Source organism: Triticum aestivum, chromosome 1B (assembly GCF_018294505.1).
Source record: "Triticum aestivum cultivar Chinese Spring chromosome 1B, IWGSC CS RefSeq v2.1, whole genome shotgun sequence".
Taxonomy (NCBI): domain Eukaryota; kingdom Viridiplantae; phylum Streptophyta; class Magnoliopsida; order Poales; family Poaceae; genus Triticum; species Triticum aestivum.
In genome coordinates, this window is record NC_057795.1 from 588,732,006 (window position 1) to 588,742,960 (window position 10,955).

General features: G+C 44.9%; 1 protein-coding gene across 1 annotated transcript; it reads right to left on the reverse strand.

Moving 5' to 3' along the window:
- Nucleotides 1–2,021: 2,021 nt before the first annotated feature.
- LOC123140265 (homeobox protein HOX1A) lies at nt 2,022–10,668 on the reverse strand. The gene is made up of 12 exons (XM_044559905.1): nt 10,534–10,668; nt 8,924–9,553; nt 7,290–7,455; nt 7,082–7,205; nt 6,883–6,995; nt 6,227–6,793; nt 5,540–5,788; nt 5,319–5,408; nt 4,161–5,249; nt 3,212–3,460; nt 3,024–3,113; nt 2,022–2,936 (listed from the first exon to the last, which is right to left on the reverse strand). Exons 2-12 carry the CDS (start codon nt 9,421–9,423, stop codon nt 2,511–2,513), a joined length of 3,663 nt encoding a protein of 1,220 aa, XP_044415840.1. The 5' UTR covers nt 9,424–9,553; nt 10,534–10,668; the 3' UTR covers nt 2,022–2,510.
- Nucleotides 10,669–10,955: the final 287 nt, after the last annotated feature.

Sequence of the window (10,955 nt, forward strand, 5' to 3'; positions counted from 1 at the left end):
CCGCTTTGCCCCGGGGGATCGATCAATCATTGCTGCCCCCCGCCCGCCCGCCCGTCCGTCGCCGCAACACTGTCACCCGAGGCGCCAAAGAAACAGTCAGAGGCACGCATGGTCAAATCAAACAAACTCTCCACCGTTTGACATGTACTAGCTACGTATAGCACGGATGGACCGTGGACAGGAATAGCATCTGCTCTGCATTTGGGAGAATCAGGCTCAGATTCAGGGGAGTACCCTAAACTATACGTGCATACATACGGCTAAACGCCAGTGCCTTCTCCGGAATGGTACATGGTCTCAGCTCTACGGTGGGATATGCAGTTGGCGGATGCCAATCTTGCATTGCGTTGCATTCATGGTAGGGTCCAATCCAAGCTACACATTTCTTTCGACAGTTCCAACGCCCAAAGGGGTTGAAAACTTGGCCCTGCCGCTGCCTGCTGGTGCTGGTGGTGTTCCCACTTGGAGTAAAACCCGAAAAGGAAACGGGGGAAAGCATCAGCACTAGCGCACTCAGGGCCTTCGGGGCAATCAAAACCTTCTACGGCAGCCAGGGAAACCAGCACTCCAGCAGGTGTGCAACCGGATCCGGCCATCTCAACATCGCCTAGCAAGAAGCTCCTCCCTCTCGCCATGGACCACACGCACTGTCGTGTGGCCACAGTCCAGTCCAGTCCACACCGGGACCGGGACGGGATCACTCATGAACCACTACTGCGTTCACGGAGGAACTGTGCACCAGTGTTTGTTGTTCGTTAGTTGGCCGACCACATGGCGGGCCATCACCGGCCGGCTCCTGCTGGGCTTTCCTTCCAGAGATCCCCAGTCCACATCCGGCGCGTCTGACCGGCTGACTTGCCATGCCGCCTCTCCTGCCGTGTGCATGCATGATCATTCGTCCCAGTCTGGTGGTGGTACGTACTGATTGCGGGCGTCGGCGAGGTTACTCCGCACAGACTTTGTGTGGCAAATCTTGTTATCTTTCACTTTCTTGCGTCTCCCCGCTGAATTAGTATTAGTTGTGCTCGGGACAGCCATCACGCATCTGCCAGGGATTTGTTGGCTCGTTTGGTTTGTTCCTCTGCTTGGACCATGCAGACGGAGGACAAGGAGAGGCCAGCAGACGCCCTCTCTTTCCTTTCCCTGATGTCTACGGGACGGTGGAGAAATGAGAAATCCACCACCCGGCTTCGTCTTCTAGTCTAACCAACCAACCGCGGCTATAGCTTCGCTTTCACTTTCACTTTCACCGCGTCAACATAAACATGGAAGAATCCAATGGAGCAGCAGTAGTGGGCAGTAACAACGACATGAATATGGCACTCGGCCGTAGCAACTGAGCGTCTGAGCGGCATGCACGCCTTTGGTGTGAGTGGCGAGCTGTGATCTTTTGTGTCGTTTCGGTGGCTTCACTTTGACGATCTCGATGCCTGCGACGACCTACCGCGCCGTGATATGAACCGGTCTCGGCGTCGAGAAAGACCGCTTCTTTTGTTTCGGTCGGCTGGTGCGGCGGAATTCCGTGTCTTGTGAAGGTTGTGGAGCGGGACTCACCACCATCCTCCATTTGACAAAAGGGGAATAGGTCGCCGAGAGGAAGAAAGCATCGTCACTCCGAACATTGGACAATCGGAAAGGGCCAGTGGCCTAGCAAGGCATCGTTTACCTGGAGCTGAAAGACATTCCCTGAGACCAGATGCAATGGCGTATTGGTTCGGCGACGGCGACAGCTCCGGTCGTTTCTGCGCGCATGGTTAAAGAGGGAACTATCTTGCAAATATCCTAGCCCCCCTTTTCCTTTATAAAATGGAACAAAACTTTTGTAAGATCATTTCAATGCTTTTTAAACTAGGCGGTGTCCTACTGTAGTCATCAGAATACCAACAAGAAGAAGATGTTTTAACAGGTGTATATGAATGATTCAACAGGCATATATCATGCAAGTATTGGGTAAGGCGTCCAAGCAAAAACATAGCTTCCAGTGCAAGTCAAAACTGATGCAGACAAGAGACAAGAGGAAATCATGAAAAATAAGTCTTAACCAGAATATACTCCTCACCAACAGTACAACATATATTTCCACCAAAAGGGGAAGATTACAACATGTACCAACGAGATCCACTGACACTGTTTAAAATTCATATGAACGATAAGCTGAACCTGGTCACTTATCAACAATGTACACAACCAATGACAGCACATGAGCATAATTTCACAGCATAATTTAAGGAGACAGCAGCGCCCAAGGCGAAAATGTTAAGTGTCTTCCATTCTCTGCCATAGAAGTGCGCTGTGGCGACGGCACTTCCAAGATTGTTCAGTTTATCACTTGCGATCTGGAGGAGTATAAGGATTCTTAGCGGGAGTCCCATATATCGAACGACGCCTCCCGCTGGAGTAAGACACCCACCATGTGGGTAACTAATTTCAGAGAAAGAATTAGTTGACTTGCATCAGCCAAAATCATGGCCCGACTTGCAAGTTCAAAGAGTCATTAGCTAGAAACGTCATCAGCCAATCTTCCTCTTCTTTAGCTCCTGCAGCATTTTGCTTCTTGTTTTCTCGTCCAAAGCTTCAAGAGCCAGAACTGCATACCCTGCATCGCTACCTTCTGGCCTGCCAGAACTGCTTGAGGAGGTATTCTTCATATGATTCTCTCTGGACTCACCTTTTGGGCGCCTTACCAAGGGGGTAGTATATCTTTGACTGCTATTTGGAGTGCTGGCATTTGTTTTCAGCCCACCACCAATGTCTTGTTTCAGTGGACCATCTTGTGTGATACCTTCATTCAGAATTCCCGATGGCGTATCCTCATTCAGAGCATCACTTTTGCATTCATTAGGATTCTCCTTGGTGCTATGATTTTCCACGTGAGTGCTGCCTTTGTTGGATGCTACTCTTATGTGACGCCGCCTACTTTCAAACCATTTCTCAACCTGTTAGCACAAACCATAGTGAGGGTTTTGCTCAATGCCAAGACAACTGTACATGCATGGGAATTCATGAAAAAAAGAGGTACAAACCTGACGGAATGTCAGACCTAGTTCTTGTGCCAAGCTTTCTTTAACAGCACGGCTAGGATATTGATCTGTTTTAAATTGCTCATGTAGCCTCTGCAAAAAATAAAATGAAATGCTTGCGGATGAATCAAACTTATGATAGAAATCTTACTGGTTAAGCCTGTTTATCCCGTTCTGTTAAACCATAGTACCTGATTAATTATTGGCCCATATTGTCTCTTCTGACCTGTAGTACTGCTTCCGTTAGGGGTAAGCAGCTCTTCTGCATTTTGCCCATTCACCGAACCATGAAAGCTTTGTTGAGACCTTTGCGGAGTGAATTCATTGCTCTGACGCACAAAAGAACCTGCTTCACTTTCTTTTCCCTTGTCCTTTTCAGGTGTGCCTTTCTTCGACAACTCTTCACTGTAACTCGAATCAGATGGTGCTTTCCCATAAGCCTGCTTTCAGTTTCAGCATGAAGAGGAAATATGTAAGGTTCATAAGCTAGTGAAACACACATGTATGCGCACATAATAACCAAATTGTACATAATACTTAAGGCAGAGGGAGCACTAAACAGAAAATTGAGGGCAATAGTTTAGTATCAGCTCAAATGCTAAACACAATAACTAAATTCAAGACAAAACAGACAAGCTATGTATCTGGTACTATTATCATGCTGTCCATGTATGTCTACGAGCAAGTATAATAGCAGGCTTAATGGCTTATAGCCCACTTACATGGCAATTTTGCCTATGTGGAGGAGAGGGACATGAAAAGGTAAGGGGCGTAGGCTCCCACGGAAGAGACTGCCTCTACACGTCCTCCTAGGCAACTAAAATAAATATGAAGAAAGAGAAAGAGAGAAGGTGGAAAGAAGTATACTTCTTATAGCCAACCTTACTATAAATGATAGCTATATAGATGAAATGGCAACATCATATAGCCAGCAGTTGGCTGTACTATTACCATGCTCTAAGCTCATATTCCAAAATCATGTTGAGCATTCCCATGATGGCTTTTTAAATTTTCTGAATAAAGTAATCACTCTCCCTAGTTGACAGCAAGGCAAACAAACATACCAAAAGCTTTCATGAAGGACAAAAACATTATCAGAATATGTGCTAAAATATGCACACAAGCAAGTTGGGGGCTTACAGCGAGTTTTTTGCTGTCCGGAGACTGAACCTTCTGTCTCGCTGAAACTGGTAAAACAACATATTGGTCCATTTCAGGATCCTTGGAAGGGAGATTGGAAATGGCCGCATTTGCGCAAATAGTCGTTCCTTCCAAGTCATCGGTACGGTCTCCACCAACCTTAGCTCCTGATGGAACTCCCTCCTGGCCACAACAAGATTTAGCAATCTCAACACAGAAATCATCAGAGTCAGATGAGAAGTCTGACTCATCTTGCTTCTCTTCGATATCTTTATCTGAATCAGGACTTGCTGGATCATAGTCATCATCCTCCGAGTCCTCAGAAGGTAATCCGAGGTCATCAACTTTCCTTTTCGTCTTCCTATTTTCTGATTTGTCAGAAGAGTGTGACTTCTCTGAACTTGACTGCTTCTTTCCAATATCTTCATCAGAACCAGGACCTGCTGGATCATAATCATCGTCCTCAGAGTCCTCGGAAGGTAATCCAAGGTCATCAACTTTCTCCTTCACATCTTCTGGATTGTCAGAAGAGGTGGTGAAATTTGATTCATCTGAACTTGATTGCATCATTTCAATAACTTCGTCAAAATCATAGTCATCATCCTCAGAGTACGCAGAAGGTAATCCAAGGTCATCAATTTTCTCTCTATTTTTCAAAGGTTCTGAATTTCCAGAACGGGTGACAAAATTCAGGTCATCAGAGTCCGAACCTTCATCTTCAGGTTCTAGCTCCAGAATCTGATCCTCTGCAGAGCCATCTGTTGGCATTCCAACATATTTCGAGGAGGTATTCTTTTCATGGTTCTCTCTGGACTCACTTTTTGGACAGCCTATCAATCCCGAGGTTTTAGTATAGCTTTGGCTGCTTTCTGGAGGCACATGAGTTCTCTGCCCACCATCAGTGTCTTGTTTCACTGGACTATGTTGTCTGATACCTTCCTCTTTACATGCATTAGGTTGATCTTTAACTTCCATGTGAGTTGCGTCTGAGCTCTTCTTCTTCCTACTGTTGCTCTGCTTTTCTAGCTGAGTGCCATTTTTCATAGCAGCTGCTCTTGCGTGACGTGTACTTTCAAACCATTTGTTAACCTGACAGCAGAAGCCATTGTGAGATTTTGCTCACATGCAACTGGAAATTCATGACAAAGACATACGAACCTGATGGAATGTCAGCCCTAATTCTTGTGCCAAGCTTTCTTTAACAGCACGGCTAGGGTATTGGTCTGTTGTGAAATACTGATTTAGCCTCTGCAAGAAAAATGAGGTGTAAGCGACTACATCAAACTTTGGATAGCAATGCAAATTGGCTAAGCTTGTGCTACTGGTTTTGATAAATATAAAACCACCTATTATGAAGAGATGGGAATGTGTCACTTCACCTCATTAATTACTGGACCAAAATGCCTTTTGTTAGCTTTACTATTGCTGCCAGCAGAGGTAAGCCCCCCTGCATGTTGATCATTTACTAAACCATGAAAACCGTCAGGATGCACCGCTCGCGTTCCCCTGGAGCTTTTGCGTGCAAATGAATCCACTTCATTTCGTTCTTCGTTGTCTTCTTTGAGTGTGCTCTTCCCAGACCACTCATCACCATCGCTTGATTCAGATGGTGCTTCCCCATAAGTATCCTTTTGATTTCAGCATTAAGAAACATGTCAGGTTCATAACCCAGTAAAACACATCCTGTTTAACAGTTAAGTAAGTAAATTCTACTCAAGAATCCTAGTTGAGGTAATAGTTTAGCATCACTTAAAAAAAGCTCTTTTGTGTTCCACAGCCTTAAAGCAATAACAAAAATCAAGAAATGTTGGACAGGCTATGCATCTATTGCTAAATTATCAGGGTATGGATGCATGCCCTGTTATGGTTATCGCATTATAATCATGTTAACCACCCCCATAAATGCTTTTTTCAGTCTTCAGTGGAACTATTGGATTTATCTATATTTCCTTAATAAAGTTATCACCCACTGGTAGTACAACAACAACAAAAAATTACCAAAGGTGTTTGCAAGGCCAGAAACATAAGCAAAATTAATGCCAAAATAGCATGCAAGTTGAGCTTACATCATAAAGTTTTTTGTAGTCCAACCGTTGAACCTGCCGTTTTGTAGATGGTAAAATCACATCTGGGTCGATCTCAAGATCCTTGCTATGTGACATTGATGTGTTTGGCCGAACAGGGGCCCCTTCCAAGTCATTAGTACGACCTCCAACCTTAGGACCAGACGAAACTTCATCCTTACTACAAGACTTTGTAATCTCAGCACAGAACTCATCAGAGTCCGATGTGAAGTCTGACTCATCTTGCTTCTCTTCGATATCTTTATCTGAATCAGGACCTGCTGGATCATAGTCATCATCCTCCGAGTCCTCAGAAGGTAATCCAAGGTCATCAACTTTCACTTTCTCCTTCACGTGTTCTGAATTGTCAGAAGAGGTCATGAAATTTGAGTCATCAGAGTCTGAACCTTCATCCCCATCCTCTTCTGATGATCCTTCTGCGTGACCAGCCACATGTTCTTCGGATATATTGGGGTCGAAGTCATCATCTTCTGAATCGTCTGATGGAAGATCAGCTACATCATTTTGCATAGGCCCGTGTGCCACAGCAGCTGCCTCAGGAAAAACTTTCTGCAAAAATAATGTAGTATCATGGTGGAATATATTTCAAATTTATTTGACCTTGAAACAGCAAGTATTCTCAACAGTGAAACTGTTACCTCCCAAGAGTCATTAATGTCAAGATCTGTCCCTTGGAGTTCATTTATTAATTCTATACAGTCTATCTTGCAATCACATGCAGGGCAAAGCCATCCTTCCTCTCCCTCAGGAACTACAAAGGGAATGATCACATGAATGAATTAACACCAGAAATAATGGACCTTGGATACCATAAGAAATTGAGAAAATAAATATTACTATCTTTAGTCAGTAAAGGAGGGTTTAGACAATTCTGGTGGAACCCTCTGTCGCAGGCTCCGTCGCAGAGAATGATGTCATTATTCAATGTAGCTTCTTGCAAACTACAAGTGGCACAAACAATCTGCAAGATGGGTAGCATGGTCAATGATTAAAATGGTAAACATAACACAGCACAACATCAGAAAAGAAAAACGTGTTGACATACATCATCAGAAGATATCTTTCCTTCAGAATCAAACAAAGATTCCTCAAGCTTCCCCACAGTTAGAAGATGATCAAGATTCTGGAAAGCTTCTCGTATTCTTAATTTGCACCGCACGATCTCCTCCTTGGCTCGTTCAAGCTCCTTCTCAGGCCTTATCTTTTCCAAACTGCATGTTTGTGTATGGGTGAGTAATATTTCTATATTGCAACTCACGCTGCAAGGAATTCACAACTAAGAACATCCAAGAAGCTGTGTTGTTGACAATGAATGCGAACCAAAAGAAAAGAAAGCATGTTCATGCGCCTCTGATGAAATAACCAGTCAAATAAGAACATAAATTTAATTGAACCCTAAATTGGAACTGGGTGTGGACCAGTTGCCTAGTAGCGCTCGGCCGGCTGCGCGCCCAGCCCGCCACCCGCGTTCGAGCCTTGCGCTCCGCAGGGTGTGTGCCTGGGTTGTTTCTTCGTTGTTAAAATGCCACAGGGGCTAGTGCTGTTGGTCTAGGTTTTTTAACTGAACCCTAAATCATTCATTACAACTGGCACATTTAGAAATTTTAAATGTACATGAATGCAATATAACATCTGAAGACATAATAAAGACATCAATAGAATAAAATGATAAAGCGTGCAATAGGATACCCTTCTGCCAATTGTTTAGAACACAAAAAACCCTTTCCGTTCTTTCTTTTATCGAGAGGGACCAAAGAGACTCACATTGCAATTAATGGAGAGCTACATGAATGTAGACCTCATGACTCATGAGTGTATTTCTCAAACAAAATGAACAGATGGTAAGCCTGTCACTTGTCACTTTTATACTTCTAACTCGCACACTCATGGTTGATTAAATGCACATTAAATAGGAAAGACAAACAAAAAAAGAAGTGTTTTAGCTTAATGCCCAATTCAGGAACCTTTTAATTTTGTAATTACAAAAAATGGCCTTTTTTTGTACTTCTGTGCCGGTTCAGAATTATTACACTAATAGTGGTAAATCAGATCCATATGTATTATAAGTTGCTAGTTAATTCACACATATGCAGATGAAATAAATATAAGTGTTTCAAGAAGCAACAGCACCAAATACGCCTATGCAATAGTTCAACTAAAAGTGAATGCTCCCTCCAGTCCCCTTTGTAAGGTGTATTAGTTGCTTCACTAAGACCAAGGAGGAGCTTAGAGGGGTATTATGGATTTCACCCCTGCCTACAATGTGTATTAGTTCATTAATTTCCGGCAGCTGTTTAATTGGCCATCCAATCAAACGACCGGAGGAGTAAAGCAATAGTATGCATGCATGGTGTCCAGAATCATAATTGTTTGCTGTGGCTAGCTATCCAGAATAAGCAAGTAACATGCATGCACGCATGGATGTGGAACGACGTGTTGAAGGAGGGGCAGTGTGGATGGCGCAATAACTGCAGTATGATGGGATAACAACCGAGTTGGGCTAAGATCAGCGCAAACAGATAAATGCACCTTACAATCGGGAAATTTTGCTAACTAAAACACCTTATAGAACGAATGGAAGGGGTAATAACAAATGAAACTAAGCTACAAATGCAAAGGTGAATTCAGGAGAAGACGCCAGCAAATCAAATCAAATACATGAATAAAGAGGTGGCGAACCTTTGATTTTTCCAGCCTTCACTGGCATATGCTTCAAGAAAACTTTGGTGATAGTTCATCCGATTCAAAATGTATCTAATTCGCTTACGAATTTTCGATAACTCATCGTCCGGACCACCCTTTGTGGGTCTATCCCTCTTTATTCTTTTAGCAGCTGGTTTTACTAGAGTGTCCACAGAGTCGCTAGGTGGCTTCTTTGCGGCTTTTTCTGTTGGAGTTTGCACAGCATCACTAGGTGACTTATCTGCAACTGATCTAGAACGAAGAACCCTGACAGTACTCTCAGATGACTTCAAAGGATAAGTTCTACTTGACAATACTCGGGAGCCTTTCCTTCCCCTGTTAGCTGCCCTTTTGAAATTTTTCCTTTCCCCCGACGGGGATGTGTACGGAAAAGGAAAACTTTGATGCTTAAGGGCCTCAGGGTTCAGGCTAGAGTTTGCATAACTCCGAGTCTCAATAGTGTCCTCAGCACAGCCAGAAGTATTGCTTTTGTCCATCTGATGGCGGCCAGAAATTATTTTATATTCTAGTAAAAGAAAGAAGACGGCTTCGGAAAATTGTCTTCTTGCAGAGCGCAGTCGCAACAGAATATGGATCTGTACGTAGTTGCACCAAATGAACCAGCACCTGCAGCAAGTACACAAAGTATAATCAACATTTGTGGTTGTAAGAACTGATCACATATAACTTATCAAGCATTGATAGCTAACTTTGCATCTTCAAAAATTTTAAAGCCAGTACATTCATTCCATTACCAATACAAGATGTGCTTCATACTAAGTTATCTTCAGAATGGTACACGCCTAAGAGCGATTCACACACATCTATATAGCACATTGTTGCAATGAATGGGCGTTAAAAATCAGATCTACTGCTGCCAAGACAGGTGACTTGTTCTGAATGACAATAATTTATACCAGCACACACCTGGCCAGCAATATCAGCAATGTACTACTCCCTCCGTCCCATAATATAAGAGTCTTTTTGACACTAGTGTAGTGTCAAAAACGCTATATTATGGGACGGAGGGTACCATTTTCAATCCTACAGCTTTCTGTAATTTGCTACAGACAGTGACCAACTTCCGCAGTTGGCACTATCCATGAAGCCGTCTCAGAACTTGAACAGCTCATCTCACGCAATCTATAGTTGAAATCAGCCGAACTTCTCTGTTTACCCAAGGGCCAAGGGGGCAATGGCAAGCAATTATGATTTCCAGTTGGGCAATCAGCCGAATCAACCAGATACAGAGCCCCGACTGCCTGATCTAGCATGAGCGAACCATCAAAACCCTAGAAACCACGCCCCCTCTTCTAAACAGAACTCCCGAACCAATCCATCAACCACCGCTACGCTGAATCACGAAGCCCGCACAACCACGACTCAAACCCAGAACTACCGAACACCAGCGCACGAATCGCCCCCAGACCCACCGCCCTGGCGGAGACTAGGGCGCCGCAAACCACCGCTGCGCGAAATCTAGCTTGAATGCTTGGATTTGGCCGCGGGGGGAACTAAGAGACAGGGTCGAGGGAGTCGGGCGCGGGTGGCGGAGCGGGGCGGGACGGGGCGGAGCGGGGAGGAAGGGAGGCGGACCGGGTACTCACCGCGCTAGCGTCCGCCGCCGCCCGGCGAGGCGGTGATGGTCTGTCGCGAAGCACTGCACGACGGGCCGCTTCCTCGCGCGGACGGAGTGACGTGAGCGATTGGAGGCGAGCGGAGACTGAAAATAAAAGACACGAGGTGCGCGGCGCTGCTCCCAAACTGCCCCGCGGTAGGGTTTTTTTCTTTAGGCAAAACGGCCCCGCGGTAGGTGGCGTATGGCCTCTCGGCCCGGCCCACTTGTCCTCATGAGAGGGGTAGCTGTTTGGGCCTACCAAGAGAATGGCAAACCCTATTCGGCGCCTTTAGCGGAATATCCTATTTGACGCATACTGCGTCAAACTGTCGATCTTTCGCACAGGCTGGTTATCGAGCGCTGAAACTGGGCCGGCCCGTGACCCTGTAACAGCGCTTCCGGTTTTAGGAA